The 22,152-nt window shown below is 39.6% G+C and overlaps 1 protein-coding gene across 4 annotated transcripts in view; it reads right to left on the bottom strand.

Moving 5' to 3' along the window:
- EFEMP1 (EGF containing fibulin extracellular matrix protein 1) overlaps window positions 1-15,966 on the bottom strand; it is a 69,574-nt gene extending 53,608 nt beyond the window's left edge. The window contains exons 1-4 of one of the 4 annotated variants that reach the window (XM_065929253.1): window positions 15,714-15,966; window positions 14,365-14,452; window positions 10,176-10,224; window positions 9,611-10,012 (exon numbers count right to left, since the gene is read on the bottom strand). In XM_065929253.1, the coding sequence (XP_065785325.1) occupies window positions 9,611-10,012; window positions 10,176-10,224; window positions 14,365-14,445 (532 nt within the window). In that variant the 5' untranslated portion in view covers window positions 14,446-14,452; window positions 15,714-15,966. Of the gene's footprint in view, window positions 1-9,610; window positions 10,013-10,175; window positions 10,225-14,364; window positions 14,453-14,895; window positions 15,014-15,044; window positions 15,162-15,210; window positions 15,230-15,713 lie in introns of those variants that run through there. The other 3 variants (XM_065929256.1, XM_065929255.1, XM_065929254.1) reach the window with 3 other exon arrangements.
- Window positions 15,967-22,152: the final 6,186 nt, after the last annotated feature.

Genomic DNA, 22,152 nt, shown 5'->3' with positions numbered 1-22,152 from the left:
GAAGGAGGCTGCTGAAGCTGAAGCTACAATACTTTGGGTACCTGATGTGAAGAGCTAACTCATTGGAAAAAATCCCAATGCTGGGAAAGATTGAAGGCAACAGGAGAAGCGGGTGGCAGAGGATGAGATGGTTAAATAGCATCACCAACCCAATGGACATGAGTTTGAGCAAACTCCGGGTGATAGTGAAGGACAGAGGAGCCAGGTACGCTGACGTCCATGAGGTCACTAAGAGTTGGACATAACTTAGCAACTGAACAACAACAACAGACATACACACACACACACATATACATATATACAATGGAATATGTCATAAAAAAGAATAAAATATGTCATTTGTAGCAACATAGATGGACCTAGAGATTATCATGCTAAGTGAAGAAGTAAAAGACAAATGTTTTATGGTACCACTTACATGTGGAATCTAAAAAATAATACAAATAAATCTATATACAAAACAGAAAAAGATTCACAGACGTAGAAAACAAACTTATGGAGGGGGAGAAGGGATAAATTAGGAGTATGGGATTAACATATACAAACTACTATACATAAAATAGATAAGCAACAAGGATTTACTGTATAGCACAGGGAACTATGTGCTTCCCAGATAGCTCAGTGGTCAAGAATCCGACTGTCAATGCAGAAGACACAAGAGACATGGGTTCAATTCTTGGTTGGGAAGATTCCCTGGAGAAGGAAATGGCAAGCCACTCCAGTATTCTTGCGTGGAAAGTTCCATGGGCAGAGGAGCCTGGTGGGCTGTTCTTGGGGTCGCAAAGAGTTGGACATGACTAAATGACTGGGCATACATGCACAGGGAACTTTATTCAATATTTTATGATAACTGATAATGGAAATCTGAAAAATATAGCTGAATCAGTTTGCTGTACTCTTAAAATTAACACAATATTGTACGTGAATTATATTTCAATTTTTTTTAAATTACATAACCAAAAAACAACAACAAAAAAACTACAGATAGTTTGTGATTTGCAGTCAAGGGAAAGGACCAAGATAGATTGCTCTGACCCCTTCTTCCTTTTTTTGCTCTTATTTTCACAGAGTTTTACCCAGTGCCCTGATTTCCTCCACAATATTGGAGAGCTTACATAAACATTTTTCCAGCCTTGTGATTATTTCACTTCAAATATCATAAATATTAACATTTCCCCGAGCCAACTGTATTTTCATTATTCACCATTATATTTCTGATGAAGGATACATCTGATACAGAGATGCAATCACTTGTTAAATAGCTTGTCAGAAAGTTAAAAGAATTAGTGTTTCTTATTATTAGTCTTGCTTTAGGAATAACAGCAACTTATTTATTTGCCAATGTTTATTAAAAACCTAACAATCCATAATATAAAGAATAGATTTCATAGTTTCTTCTTTCAAATGTCTTAAGCTTAAGATAGGTACTAGATATCTAAGACCTCCATTGTTAATAAAAAGTTTGATACATACAGAGTTGGGAAACATAATTTATACATATACAGTATACATAATAGCTCGTTTTCAAGGATGGTTTTAGAACTCAAGTAAACTTTAAGCATGAATTCTCTAATGATTAAAAACCATTCATTTATTCAAACAACACACACACATACACAAACACAAAACATTTGCTTAGTGCCATCTCAATAATAAGTAAAATGGGACATAACTTGGGAAGATACTGAGACAGAACTGGAGGACCACATTAGTATTTTGTTGGGGAGAGTTACTGAGGATGGAGCTAGTCATAAATGTTTGCTCTGCAGTGCTTCAGCATCATGGGTACTGCCTAATTTTGTATTCCTCCACATACCCCCACCCCTAACCTTGTTAGCATTCCTATCAGCAGCACCCTGCTTCTGGGGGAGTCTCCTGGGAAACCACTCTTGAGTATGAGGGACATGGACACAAAGCTGTTTTTCCCTTGTTCTGACTTGTCTACATGATGCTTACTTCCGTCGCTGTTTGGACCTTAATTTCTGCTTCAGAACTCTCAACTTCCCCTCATTATTCTCTTCTAAATGTTCCATTCCAGGAAGGAACCAGGCTTTTGTTCTTCACCATATATCTGGGGACATGTTCTTTTTTTCTGTCCAAATGTGGATTTTAGTAAATTGTAAGGATACCTGTATCACATATTGATTTTGCTACTACTTCTGGCAATTCATTATGTACTTCTCGTGATGTCCCATGAGTTATTTTCCAGAGTTGTATTTTGTTTCTTTTATTGTTATTTGATAATTCATGAGTTAATGATGGCAAATTCCCAAAGGACAATGTCCTACTTTGATTCTACCAAAGTGCCTTAACGACAAAAAGTGATTCTTAAAATTTGATGGAATTGCTGAACATTAACTAAATGGTTTTGCATTCTGTTTGATCAATTTCACTCGTGATATTGCTTGGTTACCCTTGACTAGTATAAACATGCAATTATTTTAAAGGTAGTTAAAGTTTTAGAATTGAGTTAGCCAAATATCTTAAGTTTTTAGGTCTATTTAGCATATATTTATATAACATTAATTCACACTCTGTCCCTCCTTTTAATCTGTGGTTATACAAAATTGACAGCAATAAGCTATCCACGCCGCTGCCAGTATCCTGGCACTCAGCCTTCCTTTCATGTCATTCCTTCACTTCATCTTTATTAAATGTTTACAAATCATTTAGGTTCAAGCTACAAGTCTGCAATTGTGGCTAAATGCTTACAATGAGAGCTGTTTTCTTCTGCCAATATTTGAATGCAGTTTTCTTGATCAGTTTTATTTTTGAGTGTGTAATTTGCAGTTCCCTCCTGGAAAAAGAAGCATGCTAATGAATTTCAGATGTGGCACGGATTACTTATTTGTACATTCGTGCAAAATCAAACACATTTGGGACAAATTTTGTTTACTCTTTGGTTTCAAAGAACAGAATTGTGCCAATAATTCAACAAGTGCAAAGGCAATCTTTACCAATGGGGCAATTTGTTGATTTCAGAGACTCTAGTTTGAAATTTTCTTCTGGAGAAAGAGATAATGAGTACCCAGTGCACATTCCTGAAGTTATCCAGGCTTGCAATTCTACTCTAATCTGCTTCTTTTTGCTTCTATGGGGCAAGGAAAATTCATTCTGTAGATTAAGTGTTAACTAGTTTTAAGAATATTGTCTTTGATGGGAAGTGAATCTTTGATAAAGTTTTAATTGAACAGAAGATACTTATATGAATAGTATTCTAATATTTGATGATATTCACAGAATCTAAAGGGGATGTCAATTCAGCCATGCATCTGGTATTGAAAGGATCTCCCATCAGTTTGGTAAATAAAGCACATTTTTAAGGCCAAAATCAGAATCAACCTCTTCCTCTTTTGCAACTCTACGTGAACTGAACCTCCACATGTTTGTGACTTGAGTATAAGGGGGATGCCTTTAGAAGGTACGGGTATTACTTAGCACCAATCATTATCATAGCCAAAACATAACTGTGAGTTTTACCTACTGACATTTTAAAGGCATTTATAGTATTTCACAAGGCTTCCCAGATGCAGTGGTAAAGAATCCACCTGCCAATGAAGTAGACACAAGAGATGCAGATTTGATCCCAGGTTGGGAAGATCCCCTGGAGTAGGACATGGCAACCCACTCCAGTATTCTTGCCTGGAAAATTCCATGGACAGAGGAGCCTGGTGGGCTACAATCCATGGGGTCACAAAGAGTCAGACACGAGCAACCGAGCACAGGACAACAGCATGGTATTTCACACTTGCAGGCTTCGTAGAGAGGTAAAAGACCTCTTGTTTTCTTGTTAAGATGCCCCCTTTTCCTCTAGATTGCACATTTATGTTCTTGGTTCAGGAATACAGTCCTAACCAGGACTCGTGGCCAATCATATTCGGGGATGAGGGCACTGGTGATGACAATAAGAATGGTGAGAGAAGTAGACATATTATTCTGTCCCATAAGCAGAAAGTATTTTTGATATTTTCTCCTCCTTACTTCCCACATCCCACATAAAGTATTCTGACCCCGCCCTTTGATTTTTACACCTGAATGCAACTTCCTGAGGTTAAATTTATGTTAGGCCATTGGTTCTCATACTTGAATAGGGATCAAAATCATAGGATTGTTAAGACATAGGTTGCTGAGCCCCATCCTTAGAGTTTCCAATTCAGTATCTGATGGGGCCCATGATTTTGCATTTCTAATAAGTTATTGGATGATGCTAATGTTTCTGGTCTGGAAACCACATTTAGAAAATCATTGAGTTAAATAGTTATATAACTTAGTCTTTTGTGGCAGAAGTGTGATCATATCAATATCTTCCATCCTTCTACCTCAAGTAACTATCATTCAGTTTTTATGAAGGAATTTTCTGACTGTGCAAGAATCACATAGATTTACATATTATTTACAAATGTGTATTAAAATGGGTCTTAACTGAAATTTGATGACTATAGTGTTTGGAGATGTAAATCATGAAACAATGCTAGATTTTTCAGGAGGAAATCAATGCAATTATATGGCATCAGCTTATTTAAAAATGAATTAAGTTTTCCCTATAAACTCAACTCCTATGCATTTACATGGCCTTAGAGAATTTTAAGATACTCAAAGATAATTAATAGCTAAATACAATAAACTATTAGTAGGTGAAACACCCATTTTACATTCTGCTTGAAATATTTATTTTCTGTTAATATAATAATTTACTCAATTATAATCTTCTTTTTGCAAGGTATCTATTTTCCGAGATCAAAGCTCTTTGCTGGGCTGTATAATTACATATAACAAAAATTAGGCACTTCTTCACAAAACTAACCGGAACAACCAGAGACCCTAATGACAGTAGAGAGGATCAAGGAAAGGCTAGTATTTGAAAGTTGCTTGGTAATGACAATGCCAAGTATGCTAAGCTACTTGATTACACTGTAATTTATAAATCCTTTTTTGGATATGATATCATTTAAGTTTCAAATGAAAGAAGCCAACAAGAGATGTCCCTAACATCTAAGAATCTCTATGTGTTAGTTCAAAATTTCTCTTTTCTAAAGTAGTTGTAAAGATAAGTTTTTTCCTTTTCAAAATAGTACTTTAGTTATGTTTATAAAGAAATATGCAGAGGATAATATACGGTCTCCAAGAGTGTAGAGCTTTTTAACCCTAAGTATAATTTTTTAATTCCTTTAGGCTTTACAAAAGGCAGTATATTTCTCTTTTCAGCTTTTTAGTGGCTCCTGCATCATAGGTAATAATAACAGAAACCAAATAAAATCATTGAAAATATAGCTAAAACTGAAAAAATAAATTTGGCAAACAAAAGTTTGTAGTTGAACTATGGTTTTTAATTTAGCTGAGTGGTAAAATTTTTCCCAGTGGAAATGAGGAAAGATGTACTAACTATGGTATGACATGTATCCAAGTATGTAGGTGCTAATATCTAGATATCCTACACATGCAATCTAGAACAATGTGGAAATTGACAAACGGGCAGAATCCTGACAACCGCAAAGAAAGGCTCTGTCTAGGTACATAAAGATCAATGAAATATAGTTTTTCAAAGTTTTAAACAAGTGGAAAAAACAGTCTTACCGTACAAACAATGCCTTAACCTGGAAAAGTGGCTTTAACACTGAAGCTTTCCCACTGTTGGCTGTGGTGTACAGGACATTTGGTTATTGGGGGTTTGCTGAGGTGCTCAACAATGCCATTTCTCCAGGACTGAGGCATTTCCAGGGAAGTGGGACATTTAGTTTTCATATCAAGATAGTCTTGGATAGACAGAGATGGTTGGAAACTCTAGGATATGTTTTCACATCTTTCAGTTATACCTTATATAAAACAAGCCAGGAATTGCACTCTGGATATGACTCCACAATCAGCTTTATTAGACATTTGTATCAAGTTCATTTTCTAATGGCATGGTTTCTTTAGCAAGTAAGTAATGATACTTGCAAACCCTGGCTGAGTTTAGTAATGATTTAATCACCAACCATTCAAAATATTCTACATTTAGTTTTTGTAAGTTCAATTAAGTGAACAAATTCCTTTCAATTGAGCAATTGATTTTCTTATTTCTCTTATTTTTTCCCCTACAAGAATGGGGCTCTTAGAACGTTATATATGGTAAAAAACAATTCTTTCTCAACTTGAACTAGTGTTTTCTAACTCCATATCCCTTGAAGATTACATAGTGACTATGACTAAAGATCCAACTTCCTTTTGGAACAAGATGAGTATCCATTGTCTTTGAGGTGGATGATATTTCATGGAAAAATAATTAATTTCTAAAGCTTAATTTTTACATGACTCCAGGTATGTGACACCGAAAAGATCTTCATAAAACTTGATAGCTGCCAAAGATGCCACCTGTCATTCGGAATTCTCAATGTGAATGACTTCCCCAGTATCACGCTCACTTGGTAAAAATTGCCTGGAAAAAAATGCTTACTGTGAATTGATATTTGGATGTTATGTTTTAAACCCCTTGGTTTTGCATAAAATTGAAAAAACCTGGACAAATAGATGAATAAAGGTTAAAGAATCATGTCTTCAGTAAATGTTAAAACATGGAAAACTGGTTAAAAATATATTTATAAAATAGAATACATTTATTCATTTACTTTTTATTTTTGGCCACACTGCACGTGGCATGAGGTATCTTAGTGCCTTGACCAGGGATTGAACTCTTGTACCTCTGCATTGAAAATGCAGAGTCTTAACTGGACCACCAGGGAAGTCCCTAAAATGGAAAATATTTAAAAATATCTAGTGGTATTTAAATGATTAAGTGCCAACTGTGATTGATAATAGTGCATGCAAAGGCACAATTGACTAACACTGAAATACAGTTCAGATTTCAGTCATTACATTAAAAATGTCCTCAGTTTTAAGTTACATAATGATAAACTGTACCTGTGGAAAAATATATGTGGGAAAAAGAAATAATTTTATGACAAAAATGTGACTCATCTGAGGCATTCATTTATTCTGATCCAGCAATCATGGTAAATGTGTTTGGATTACTGGTCATAAGTACGCAACATTTAAAAGGAGAATGGAGATCTTTATTAAAACAGAAAGTTCCTCAAACTCTACAATGATGTCAGTAATATAGGTCCTTGGAGCACATAATTGTTTTAAGCAGAAGTCCCTACACTTTCATATTGGTTATAAAACATTATTTTGTGCTGCTGGCCTGGAATGAGAATGTCATACATCTGTAGGCAATTAGAAGAAGCTGGACTGCCTGTTTGATCAGCTCAATAATAAACGGGCACAAGTGTGACTCGACTTATGTTAGTCAGATTCCCTAGACAGATTATCCTGTTGTTATCATATGAAATAACCCCCTTTTATCAACAATTAAGTAAATCCACATTTATGGGCACTTTGCAAAAGTGTGTGATGGGAAGAAATCCAACTTAAGCCTTAAGTCATCCAAAAAAACTTTTAACCCTGGCTTTAATGATACAGACCCCCAATCTCAAATTGTAGAAATTGGTTGAATTATGCAAAACAGTTTGGGTTGGAAATGCCCCATGTGCACACGCAATCAATGAATATGTATTTAGCATCTATCATAAGCATTTAAGAGTTTTAGCTTATAACTGAAAAAGAAATTCCCAAAGAAGAAAAGACTTTACTTTGTAAAGTAGTCTAAATCTTGTTTAAGAAAGATTAAATAGGATTTCATTTTTATTGTTCACTTTTTATTATACAGCTTTTACTGTAACCAGTGCATATTGTAAATCCTGAATATATTTTATTCTAGAACTTCATTCGATTCTAGGCATTCTTCTTGCTTTCTACGACAACTATCAGTGATGGACCATAAACTACTTTGTAGTTTCTGATAAATGATCCTTTCATTTACCTGTTTTTTTTCCCTCCTAAGTACCATTCAAACATATGTCCAAAGTATAAAAAATAATTCAATATGTAAAAGTCAATACTTTAAAACTCACCAAAACTTTTCAGTTTTAGGAAAAATACCACCAAACCTTCCAATATAACTATGTATTTAAATAACACAATTAAAAGTTGGTATCTTAAATAAATTCAAGGTATTTTCAAACCAATATTCACTTAACTACACACACCATACATATATAAATATATATTTGTTTGTAAATATATATTTATATATGTATATATAAATAACCTCATGAGGTTATCTCTTTGACATAATCCTTAAATTAAATATCTGAATATCAAGCAGATGCTGAAGAATTCATCATCAATATTGGAATTCTGACTCATGACAGTAACACAAAACAGATGCTAATAAGATAGGCACTCTGAAAAGTGACACCATCACAGCATGGGTTAGCTCTTGATGTGGGATACTGAAAATTTGAATGCAAAATATAAAATAATAAAAGTCAGAGCCTGATAGGTTTCCTTACTTCATCTACAAACCATTTAAAATCTACTATATTTTTATACAGAAGATAAAACTCAACACTCATGAATAAGGGGCAGCATCCTAAAAGACCAAAAGATGCTTCTTTCACTTAATACAGCAGCTAGGTGATCCCAGTTGAACCCTTCTGTGTTGAGGGAGGAAGGTGCTCTCTTTTTCACTTATGTAAGTAGAAGGTAAGAACTCCTGGGCCCTTCCTATTGGCCAGTGTATATGAGGCACTTATGGTGTATATGGGGTGTACCTAGCCAGTGCCTGGCAGTGAAAAAGTAGTCTGAAGCTTCTATGGCCACATCAGGCAGATCTAAAAGGGTTTGCTAAGTAGGCAAAGAGGAACAAAATCCCTTAGCACAGTCCAGTTAGTTCATATGCTACACGTCTTCAAAGCCCAAGATTCTTATCAGTTTGCTAGCATGAGTCTACCGGATGTGTATTCTTTGTGAGAATAAACAGAAAAACCCAGGCAGATGGTGCCACGGTGCAAGTGATATAAGCGAAATGTGCTCAAATGAGAGCTTAAAAATAGATATAAGTGTGAGTGGGGGAAGACTCCTTCAAAGGTAATGAGAAGCAGAAGTCCCATTTCTTTATTCCTCAGTGAGGAAAACAAGTCACTGGCACGTTCAATTAAAAAAAAGAAAAAGAAAAAGCTTGAGACCTTAAAGGGGGGCATTTGTGGAGTAGCTTGACAGCACAATTTCAAATTCCAAATGAATAATTTGACTGCTCCTTTGACAGCTCTGACTCTAGTCCCATCTGTCTGGGTTTGAAGGCTGACTCTGCACTCACCACCTGTGTGACCCCTGGTTCTTAAACTTGGCTGCACACTGGAACCACTTGGGGAGCTTAAAAGAATACTGATTCCTGGAACCCACCCCCAGAGAGTGTTATTTAATTGGGCTAGTGTGTGGTTTGGACATGGAGAAGTTTTAAAGGCTCCCAAGTGACTCTGAATATGTGCAGCTAAGGTTGAGAACCACTGGTGACCTCTCTGAGACACAGTTTCCTCATCTGTAAAATGACGACGACACGGGCAGCAACTACCTTTTATGATTTTTGTGATGACTGAATATGATAATGCAGGCAAAGCACTGAGCACAAAGAATGGTGAGGGGAAAGCTCCCAATAAATGAGAGCTGTTGTCTTTCTCACAAGGTGCACTTGGGCAAGAACTTTCTCATTAGCATAGAAAGTCATGCTTACCTTGGCACACGTTATGCTCACTCTGCTCATAGCCTGTTGCACACTGGATCCGGTGAGAAGGGTTGGCAGGAATGCGCTGAGGGTCAGCTGGGTTCCGCCGGATGACAAAGTTATTTCGGCCAGTCTGCACTTCAGCAGCAGCACTGGCGACAAAACCACCCCCAGGCACCACTCCACTGGCAGCCATGCCACTGGCTGCTACACCCCCAGTGCCTGTACTAGAGGTCGCGGCTGCATTTGCAGCTGCACCCACACCTTCGGCTGCTGGTGTTTCTTGCTGAGGTTGCTCATTGTTGACAATAATCTGGGCTGTTTTAGGAAGGCAGAGGTATCCTCCATAGTGGTTGACACATTTCATTCCACCTTTGCAAGCGTCTGGGACAATGTCACATTCATCAATATCTGTGGTGAGTAATAGAATAAGTCAGGAATCTTTTTACAGGGGGAACCGAGCATGTAATCACATGCTTATACCTTTTGGGTGTAATACAGGTGGGGCATGAAGGACATACTAGATGGAGACAGAGAACTATGATCAGATGGGAAGTCTTTGAAGCTGGCTCACCTTTGCACTGCTGTCTTACAGGATCCCACTCATATCCATCTGTGCATTGCTGTGAAGAGGGGCCAGGAGACAGTTAATTCAGTATCCACTCTCTAAGAAGTCACTCTAAAAGCCTCATATTTATGGCAACAGTCTTGGTACTAGAGTCCCACATAGATGATGAGATGGGTAGTTTAACATTCTGTAGCTTTTTAAAAAAGACACACCAGTGCACTGGACTGCTTCAGGGATCTCTTTTCAATCACCACCTGTCTCAACTCTTTTGTTGCATTTCTATTGGATCCAGTTGCCCATAACCATCTTGGAATTCCATTCACTCTTGATACTAAGATTCTGTAATCTCTCTAACTGCTTTTTTTGCTTTGCTTGACCCTTCTTCCACATTATAAATTTTACACACCAAAAAAAATCCAACTGAGTTCTTTTATTCAGCCCTTGACTATTCCCTTTCTCTCTAAATCCTCTTAGAACATTCCAGCACCTGACTTTCCTTATCATTCCTATTCAGTCATGTCCTGATCCGTCCTCTCATACCATGGCCTGCCTCCCAGCTTCAGTTTCTAAAGGTCCTCTCTAGTTCACTCACTGACAGAACCATCTATCAAGTACCCTTTCACACCAGGCACCATCCTAGTCCCTGGGAAAGCAAAGATGATTAAGACCTTGTTCCTATTCTCAGGCAGCTTCCAGGCTTGAAGAGGAGACAGGTAGATTAGTTGGACCAAGATGTCAGGTGTCATGACACAAGTTCACCTGTGGAAGGAGTGATGGACTCTGCTCAGGACTGTGGGTAGGCATGACAGGGTGGAAGGGAGGGCTTTATGGGTGAAGCTATAAGTGAGCTGGACTTTTTTCCAGGGAGATGTGGTAAGTCTAGGATGAGGGACCACATAAGCAAAGGTACAAAGCTGGAAGGAGCTACCAGTAGTCCTGGGTGGATGGAGTGAGGTAAGAGAGGTAGGCAGGGCCAAACCTGGGAAGCCTTTCTCTGGACAGGCCAAATGGGAACTGAATTTGACCTTGAAGGTCAGTGAATTTCAAGCTTTATTATGCTTAAGAATCAGTTAAATCAGCTTGTTAAAATGAGATTCTTGGGACTAACTAAAGGCTCTGACTCTGTAGGTCAGGTAGAGGGCATGGAATCTGAATTCCTAACAAGCATCTTAGGTGATTCTGATACAAGTTATCTATGGGCTACTTCTTGAGACATACTGGTCTAAGTGATGAGGCCTCTGAAGAATTCTTAAGCTCAAGAAAACATCTGATCACATGCAGATTTGGGGAAGAGGTTTCAGGAAGGATTAAGCAAAAGCAGAGTAAACAAACAAATAAACTTAAATTCTTTCATAAGAGCCAAGAGTTGCTTGGCAAACAACAGATGCTTGGCAAATAAATAGCTGAATGGAGACAGAGATGAGTTTAGATATTTTACTGACTTCCAAGACTTAATAAGGTGAAAACTAAACTCATTTTCTCTCCCAAACTAATGTTTCTAGTTTTACCAACACTGTCCAAGGCACTACCACATTTCTCAGGAACCAGGATAACAATTTTAACATCAACTTTTCCATTATTTTCCTTCAAGCTCTGCTGTCCTTGCATCCATTTTCATATCTCTCATGTTGGTGTAAGCCTTCCCGATCTCATGAGAAGGCAAATCTCCTTAGCTGGTCTCCATATCACTGCATTCTGCACACAGGCCTCTATGATAACCTTTCTTTGCTCTCTTGGTTACACTGCTCCTCCATCTAAGAGCTCACAGGGGCCTATGGACCCCTCATCTTCCACTATTACCATCTTTAGGTTCTCCCTCACACCACCCAACTTCTTGTCACCTCCTGATCTTGACTTGGCTATGTTCCCTTCTAGCCTTTGATTATGCTACCTTTTCTGATTCAGGTGCCTCTTCAGCCTTTCTAGAATAATCCAAAGTCCTCACTTCCTTCAAGAAGTAGCAGCAAGTTCTAACTTCTTCAATAAACCAGTCGCTCATTGAAAGCAGCATGTGCTAAGTCGCTTCAGTTGTATCCAAACTTTTGCAACCCTGTGGACAGTAGCCCACCAGGCTCCTCTGTCCATGGGATTCTCCAGGCAAGAATAATGGAGTGGGTTGCCAGTATGAACATTAATTACCTCTCTGCTTTTGTATTTCTTTACCAACATGTATAAGCTGCATAATACTTCGTACTTTTCAACAGTACTTTTCTCAAGGTAAATTCCCCAAGGTTAAGGTCTGAAATTTTTTAGTAAACAAATAAACTTGAATTCTGTTGATAGTGATGAGAATTGCTTATGCACAGGGCAGGTATATGATGAATACATAACTGACTGGATCCTATCTTTAATATGAAAGGAGAATATGAGGCTGTCTTGTGGATATGATCTCATCCTTTTGAGAAGTATCATTCAAACCAGGCAGAATGGCAGTTCACTTAATAAATTTGTATGCTAAATAGAGGAGACTTGAAGTTTGTTTTAGGTTTTCAGTTCTAGGACATTCAGTATGGATCACTATTAAACAAGCCTAGATTGAATTTAGTTTCACCACTTATTGGCTGTGTAGTCTTAATTTAGATACCTCTCTGATCTTCAGTTCTACTATTAGTAGAAGTAAGAGCATGCCATTTAGCTCATACTTTGCTATGAGGATGAAAAGAGATAGTGTCTCCATAGGGAGTTACTAAAAAAATAGTTACATCTTGTCCTTTAACCATGAACTAATAGCCATATACAGTTTAAAAGAGAATAGATTTAATCTTGGCACAGAAAGGGTGTCATATCTGGGAAACCTGTTATACTAATGGTGAACCCTAGTTAGTGGTCTTAAAACTACAATGTCTAAACCACAGGGAACTTTCTCTGCTAAAGATGAGTAAGGTTTAGGTGATTAGCAAAGGGAAGGGAGTACAAGATAAGCAGTTGTAAAAGCAATAAAATCTATTATTACATGAATATAAAAGGGGGGAGCTAATTTAATTTTAACTCCCTAGGAAGGTAGTAAGTTTAGCCTGAAGAACAAAACAATTTCATCTGAAGATAAACAACACATGTATTCATTTCTCTTGCTTTATTTATCTTCAGCAGAGGAAGCAACTACACTTACCATTAAGTTAACAAAATATTTATACTAAACCCCATTTGATTTATAGTTGATCTGGACAACAAGGAACATTTGCCAGATGAATACTAACATTCTAGGGATAATATGGTATCAAAAAAGTGAGATAATGTTTATTATCAGTAATTAACATTAGCTCACTTTTAAGAGTTTTATTTTCAAAAATTTTCCACATTCTTTTGAGTAAGATTACTTAATTTTATGTTGGGAGCAAGTAGAAAAATATGTTTTTCATATTCTGATCCAGGACAAATGTCATTTGCCTCACAACACTGATTAAAGACTAGAAAACACAAAACAGAAGGCAAACAAACTCACCAGAAGTGAGGTAAGCACTGCCCTCTGTTCTAACCGTATCCATTCTGGGCAGTGGTGGGGAGGGGGGCATAGATGATGATATTTTCAATACTTTATTCAATGTTGGTTGTACTCATGCAATTAGCTAATTAATAAAAATTACTTGGAAATATCAGATATGCTAATCAGAAAATACAAAACCAAATTTCACACAATGCATTTTATCAAATATTGCATCCTGGTAACACATGTCTATCTGAGTGGCATTTATATGAGCTATCAGTTAGATTGTAAGTGAATATTAGCCTTTATAAAGTCGAGAAAATCCACTTACATGAGAACATAAGTCACATGCACACATGAGGTGGTGGGCTTTTGTGATATTTAACATTCCTATTTGAATCTTACTCCTTGAGTTCTGGTTTTATCTGCATGTATATAGTCATTCATATTTTCCAGTTACTTATACTCATTAATATGCTGAGTGTTTCACAAACATGTAGCTTACTTTGATTTTTGTTTTAAAGGAGTTTCCCTTTTTGGCCTTGCATAAATACTTACATTTTGCTCCCTATCTCAAATGGCGATCTAAGTGAACTTTTGAAATGACTGGCTATTTACAACCTATCTTAAACGTGAACTTTACTAACGCTGGTTTAATTTATTACCCTCCGCAGAGAATAGCCCACATAGACTGGCAGGACTGGATAAAGTCTCCCTTGTGCCACAGAATCCCACTGAACCGCACTTATCTCAAATTCCATCCCCCCTTACCGTGTACGTGATGGTTTCCTCAGTGTCCTGGGACTTGACCAACGCCAGAGTCAGCATAGTTAGGAAAAGGGCTTTCAACATCGTGAATCTCAAATAAAACACAGTACAAACCGATGCTTAGCATCTGCAGCGGAGGAAAATAAAACTTCAGCTGTAAAGTAACGAGCAAGGTGGAGAAGGTGGAGAAGGCTGAGGCTCCGTCATACACAACTTCTAATTTACTTCTCATCTCCCCACCCCCTCCTCAACTTTGCCTCGGCCAAACGGGACACCAAAGGCTGTAGACGGCTGCAGACGGCTGCAGAATTACATTTCGGTTTACACTGTCCGGCTACGATGAATATACCCAAAAGCTGTAAAGTACGCATTTTACACTGCACCTACAATAGGCTCGAGAAAGGGGGTGAAAGAGAAAGAATACAGGGTAATTAATTTCAAAGGTGACGGTGCATTTTTTTTTTTTTCGAGGGTGGAAGTGGGGCAGCAAATCTCATATTCCTTTGAACGTTAAGGCTTTCCCTATAAGCTCACCTCCAGCTAGTTAAGTTCCTTGCAAAGTTCAGCAGAAAAACTTGTGAACCAATATGAATTACCTTGGCTTCAAACTTAAAAAAAAAAAAAAAGACAAAACAAAATACCACGGCGAAACTCCGGAGCAATCTCCTCCCATAGTAAAATACCTGCCCTTCAGAACTTCTCACATTCCCCAGCGCAAACTCTCCCAAGTGGCATTTCCACGCGTTCTCTGCGAACAGCTTTGTTTAAAAGCCCCAGGTGGTGTAGAGGAGCAGCCCAAGCGTCTAGTTCCTTCGCGCCTTACGGGTGTCTCGGTCCCCGAAATGCTACCTTCAGGATCGGGTCTGCCTAGGGCCAGAACTGGGGAGCCAAGCCGCAGCCCGAAGTACCAGTTTCAGGGCGGCCGGCCAGGCGTCCCCAGGGAGGCGAGGTCTCCTTTCTTAACAGTATGTTAACAGGCGGCTGTCTCTGGGGAGCTGCTCAGTGCTCCAGCTTCTAACCAGTTCCGGTGGAATCCAGGTGCCGCTTGAACCTCACACATTGGCCCCCCTGAAACTTTCAAAACCTCATTGGCGGGCAAAGCCCTGTCGGCTGATTGTCGGCACGCACACACATGCCCATCCAAACAGATGTCACCTAGTGCTCGCACATCCTGACAGATCGCATTCCGAGACCTCACACCTCCACCTCCCGCTCTGCCTGAGAGATCCTGCACTGTATGGGGGCAGTTCTCAGGTTCACTGCACCCCTCAGGTCACCCCACTTACTCCTCGGCGCGCGGCCCCGCGGGGCACTGGGTGCGCTGGTGTGACCCCCCGCTCCGGGGCTCCTACCTGCGCGGCCGCGCTGCGCTCCGGGCCCGGGCAGCGAGGGGAGAGCGCAGGGAAGGGCAGCCCCGTGGGTCTGAACTGGCGAGGTCTGGCAGCGGCTGCGGCGGCAGGAGGAGGAGGAGAAAAGGAGGGAAAGGGGAGGGCGAAGGGGGGCGGAGGGGAGAGCGGAGGGAGGCGCAAGAGCTGAGCCGAGCGCTGCAAAGCCGGAGGGAGGGCGAGGCGCGCAGCTGGGTCTGCGCCCCTTCCTCCAGGGCCGCCTGCCCGCCCCTCCCGGCCGCTCAACCTTAGTTCCCAGACGCGCCGGAGCTCTAGGCAGAAGACGGCACGCTTGGCATGTGATGTTTGGGAATTGAATAGGCCTTGGTGATGCTCCAGCCTCCCGGGAAATTTCTCTTGCCCCGCGGAGTGGAAAACTGCTCTCCCAGAGAGCTTGCGAGCGTCCTGAGAAATTGCTTTTTTTTTTTTTTAAAAACAATAAGTGAATCCCAGGAGAGTGAATTAACCCCATTTATAGGACTAGTTCTTTCGCCTTTACTTTAAGATACTTTGGAGGGGGGGGCATGGGGGAGTGTCTACTTCCTCAAGTATAGAAAAAAGAGCATTCATTCAACAGATATTTGTGACTTACTGTGTGCGAGGTGTTGGGACTAGGCCAAGTAGAACTCACACAAAATTGTGAGGTTGCGTTGGTTTTGGTCTCTCAACCACACTCTCCCCCCTTCCTTTTATCATCTACTGCTTTTCTTCTCTCCACGGATTCATTTGTGGGGGTTCCCAACATTGGCCATTCCAAGTTGGATATTTCGCTCTCCCCTTTCATACTAGTGGTGGAATTTCAGGAATTTGGGGAGAAAAAAATTTTTTTTCTGGCTTATTCAAGTCATACCACACAGATTGTGGTTATCTTTGAAAGCTCCAACTCTGAAGTCAGATTAATAGTTTACCTCCAAGGCAGTTATGACTTCTGAGGAAAATACAGTTTCATGAATGAGACAATGTGCAAGCTGAAGTTTGCACCCTCAGCAGGGGCAGAGGCTCTGCCAACAGCTCCTTCTCCTTCCCTGCGGACCAAAGGGCATCATATGATAGGGAATGCGCGCGAGAGAGGCTGCCAGGGGGAAGCCTCTGTCCTTATCTCTGGGGTATGTAGTAGGTTGCCAGCCTTGCCAGTTTGGTTTCAAGCCACACAACAGTGGACACGATCAGAGGAGCTTCACCACCCTGATGCCTCACCACAGTTATTTTAGTGTATGGGGTTTTGGTAATAGTATTGAAGATTTTTGGTGCCAGAATTCCAATGTTTGTTTCCCCAGTCATTAGTGACCTCCAAAGTTTAGTAAATTGTATCTTTGCTTTTGTACAGTAAGAAGATCTGTCTAGACATTTTCTTCTACTTTTTGAGTTCTTTTTGCCTATCTTTAGCCTTTTCCCCAGAAAAAAAAAGGGTTAAAACCCCCAAATTTCTATCTCCAGCCAGGAATTGTTCCTGAACATTCAACTCCTGATCTGCCATCTTCATTTGTGCACCTAGTGGACATTTCAAACTGAACAGTCTGCTGACTTTCACCCTCCTTCCCAACCTTCTCTGCCCACCTGCTTCACCATCTTAATGAACAGCAGTTTCATCTTTCCATTTGTTTAGATCCAAGATCACAGAGTCATCCTTGGTTTCTCTTTTTTCTCACACACCCTGCATTCAGTTCTTCAGAAAACTCTGTTGGCTCCATCTTTAAAATGTATCCAGAACTAAACAACTTCTCATCACTTCTTTCATGACCATGCTGGTCTCTGCCACCACCATCTTCCACACAAATTATTTTAGCTTCCTCATCTTTCTCCTTAGTTACACCCTCGCTCCCCTGCTGTCATTTTTCAACAGAAGTTCATGTAAATGGAATCCTAGAACATGTACATTTTTGCATCTGGCTTCCTTCACTCAGCATACTTTTGAGATGCATCCTTGCTGTTAGGTATATCAAAAGTTCACTCCTTTTAAATTAATGAGTATCGTTCCACTGTGTGGATATACCCTGGTTTGTTTATCTGTTCATGGGTATTGGTGGGTATTTGGATTGTTTGTGAATAAAGCCATCATGGACATTTAATGTAGAAATCTTTGTGTGAACATATATTTTCACTTCATTTAGATAAATACCTAGAAGTGGAATTTCTGGGTCATATGGTATAGGTATGTTTAACTTTATAAGAAAGTGCCAAAATGTTTCCCAAAGTAGCCATACCACTTTACATTCCTACCAGCAGTATGTGAAACTGTTTGTGATATTGTCAGCAATTTATAATGCTAGCCATTTTATGGCAGGTGTGTAAGTGGTAGCTCATTGTGGTTGTATATTACATTTCTCTGATATCTAATGATACTGAACTTTTTTATATGCTCATTATCCACCATTGTGTCTTCTTTTGTGAAGAGCCCATTCAAATCTTTAATTTATTTATTTTTGTTTTTTTTGTATTATTAGTAGTAAGAGCTTTTTAAAAAATATAGTCTCCCTGAAAGTTCTTTGTCAGATTTTTGAATCTGTTCTCCCAGTCTTTGTTTTGCCTTTTCATTCTCTTAATGCTGTTTTTTTCAGAGCAAACATTTTTAATTTTGATGAAGTCTAACAATTTTTTCTTTTATGTTTTGACCTCTTTATTTACTATTTACAAAATCTTACCTTTGGGAAATCTTGTAAGCGCTATAAGCCTCAGTTCCTGCTTCTATAAAATGGGGAGGATAACACACTTTCTTTCTTAAGGTTGTGGGGACTAGGTAAGAAACTCATGGTAAATATCAAATACATGTGAATGATTGTTCTGAGATATTAGAATATGTAGTGTGATAGGCTATAGTAGACTGTTCCTCCATCTTAACTTAACCCAGAATTCTTTAGGTATTCCTTACAATAGGGCATCTCCTGACAGGTCTAAGGTAATGAAATCAGCAATGGCATTCTCTGGCTGTTGTTTCAGGATAGCCCATTGCCCCACCTCAACCAATCAGACCTGAGGGGAAGGATTTCTTTCCTAGGTGAAACGTCTCCTAAGCCCACACTGGAGAACAGCGGAGCCCTTTGCCTCCATTGCCACTGGCAGCCATAACACAGCCCAGAGGTAAGCCAGCCTGAGCATAAAGAGGTCATACATGCTGTGTGTGGCCAACCACACGGAGAGAACCTGGATCTTGATGGATTGTTCAGAGGGCCAACTGACCCTAGAACTCATGATACTTTTAGGGGCCCTCCACAGTGTTTTTTTAAATTAATTAATTAATTAATGTTTGGCTGTGGTGGGTCTTCGTTACTCCTTGAGGGCTGTCTCTAGTTGGTGAGCAAGGGGCTACTCTCTAGTTGTGGTGCATGGGCTTCTCATTGTGGTGACCTCTCTTGTGCAGCACAGGCTTTAGGTGAGCTTCAGTAGTTCTGATGCCTGGGCTTAGTTGCCCCATAGAATGTGGAATCTTCCCAGAGAAGGGATTGAATTCATGTGTCCTGTATTGGCAGGTGGATTCTTAACCACTGAATCACTAGGGAAGTCCTCTCCACAATATTTTAATTTTTAAAGTCAGAAGGAATAAATAAATATCATCCAGTCTGGATTATATTTGTCCCTATACTATTGCAGTTGTAAAATATAATTTTTATGGAGAAAGGGGCCCAAGAAGGTAAAACTGCCCAGGGACCAGAAAGTCATAATGTGGCCCTGATTGTTGAGCTTCCAAATTAGCCAAACTTGAACTCTGCCCTGACTCTGCACCCCTGTTTTGTGAGGTAATATATTTCCTTAAGGCTCAAGCCAGTTTGAGTCAGGTGTTCAGTTACTTGAAACAGAAAACATCTTGCTGTTAACATGAGGAAGAATCCCACTCTGGGAGTGCTGGTTCCTGTGAAGGGTTGTACCTGTGTCCTGCACTCCAGAGCGCCAGGCCTTGGCTGTTTCTTAGGAGAGCCTCTTGGGAGAGCTTCCCAGGCTTTCTGTCCTGGGGCAAGTTGAGTGTTCCGACCACTTCTGCATGGATCAGCTTCTGGGTCCCCCTCTATCCTCTTACCTTTGTGTGTGTGTTTGTGATTTTCAAAGATTTAAGAATTGAGATCTTCCTTTAATAGTCACTGCCTCTGGAAGACAACTCTGGCTTCTCTTCATAGGATTTGAAAAATGACCAGTGATAAGGGAGCCCTCTCTTTTCCAGTTTGCCAACTATTATACTATATGTATCACAAAGAAAATTTTACTATTTCTCCCTTTTTAAATGGAGAAGGAAATGACAACCCACTCCAGTACTCTTTCCTGGAATATCCCATGGACAGAGGAGCCTGGTAGGAGCCCAGAGGAGCCCAGTCCATGGAGTCACAAAGAATCGGACATGACTGACTTCACTTTTTTTTTCCCTTAAAAAAAAAAAAATTCCCTGAAAATAATTAGAAGTCTCAAGGACCCACAAGCTTTAATTGAGGCATGGAGCAACAAATCTTGTGGTTAAAACCTGATTAATAATTTTCACTAGTGTGTGGGTAACTGGAAAGTGAAATCTGTGAAAAAAATGAATTCAGTTAAGAAGGCAGTGAAGATGGAACAATTATGTAAGGATTAATGGCAGGGTGATTGACTCATCCCAGTTTTCCTAGGACTTTTCCAGTTTTTGCACTGGAAGTTCTATATCTTTGGAAAGCCCTCAATCCCAGGCAAACTTAAAGGTATAGAAAAGGGATTCCCTGGCAAGCCAGTGGTTAGGACTCTGAGTTTTCACTGCTGAGGTCTGGGTTTGATCCCTGGTATGGGAACTAAGATCCTGAAAACTGTGTGGTGTGGCCAAAACAAAAAAAAGTGTAGAGAAAAGGTGTGGTAGAAAGAAAATATGAAAGGACCCAGGAGTTCTTGCCTGGACTTTTGCTGTACTTTAGCTGGGTAATCATAGCAGTTGCTCAACTTCTTTGTGTCAGTTTTACACAAACACTGACCTGGGTAACAACATTTATTTGTAGTTATTATATTGAACCTACCTGTTGTTGTCACAGTCTACTTACCTGTATTTCTCACATTGCTTTTGCCTGTTCATCATTTCTTTCCTTACAGTGGTAGGCCATGAGCAGTCTTGCCCATAGAATGCCCCCTATGTACACAAAGGAAAAATTCCTAGGTCCAAAACATAAGGAGAAATGACTCAGTGCCTGTAGGAGAAGAATGTCAAAGTCTAAAACCTGGCTGTTAGGTCTGGTAAGTTGTGGCAGAAGTATTGTCTTCTCTAGTGCCAGTAAAAGAAGAATGTCAAAGTCCAGAACTTGGCAGTTATGTCTGGTGAGATGGCGGAAGTACCGTCTTCTCCAGTGGTTTAAGTTGTCTCTGTGTGCTGGTGAGCCTGGGACAGAAAGAACACTGGGTCCATGACTCCAGGTTTCTCTGATTGGAAGGCAACTTACTCTACATGAGCTGTCAGGGCTTCCAGATTTAGGTTTGCCTCTGCAAGCCACATTCAGGATCACAGCAATCCAAGTCTATTCCCCAACCAGTAATGCTGAAGAAGCTGAATTTCAATGGTTCTATGAAGACCTACAAGACCTTCTAGAACTAACACCAAAAAAAGATGTCTTTTCATTATAGGGGACTGGAATGCAAAAGTAGGAAGTCAACAGGTACTTTGAGTAACAGGCAAAGTTGGCCTTGGACTTAAAAATGAAGCAGGGCAAAGGCTGACAGAGTTTTGCCAAGAGAATGCACTAGTCATAGCAAATGCCCTCTTCCAACAACACAAGAGAAGACTCCACACGTGGACATCACCAGATGGTCAATACCGAAATCATATTAATTATATTCTTTGCAGTCAAAGATGGAGAAGCTCTATACAGTCAGTAAAAACGAGACTGGAAGCTAACTGTGGCTCAGATCATGAACTCCTTGTTGCCAAATTCAGACTTAAATTGAAGAAAGCGGGGAAAGCTACTAGACCAATCAGGTATGATCTAAATCAAATCCCTTGTGATTATACAGTAGAAGTGACAAATAGATTCAAGGGACTAGATCTGATAGGCAGAGTGCCTGAAGAACTATGGATGGAGCTTCATGACATTGTACACGAGGCAGTGATCGAGATAATCCCCAAGAAAAAGAAATGTGAAAAGGCAAAATGGTTATCTGAGAAGGCCTTACAAATAACTGAGAAAAGAAGAGAAGCTAAAGGCAAAGGAGTAAAGAAAAGATATACCCATGGAGTGCAGAGTTGCAAAGAATAGCAAGGAGAGATAAGAAAGCCTTCCTCAGCGATCAATGCAAAGAAATAGAGGAAAACAACAGAATGGGAAAGACTAGAAATCTCTTAAAAAAATTAGAGATACCAAGGGAGTATTCCATTCAAAGATGGACACAATAAAGGACAGAAATGGTATGGACCTAACAGAAGCAGAAGATATTAAGAAGAGGTGGCAAGAATACACAGAAGAACTATATA

This window comes from Muntiacus reevesi, chromosome 3, assembly GCF_963930625.1.
Source record: "Muntiacus reevesi chromosome 3, mMunRee1.1, whole genome shotgun sequence".
NCBI lineage: Eukaryota > Metazoa > Chordata > Mammalia > Artiodactyla > Cervidae > Muntiacus > Muntiacus reevesi.
The sequence above is the reverse complement of the archived record's forward strand: the minus strand, read 5'-3'. Positions and strand labels throughout refer to the sequence as shown.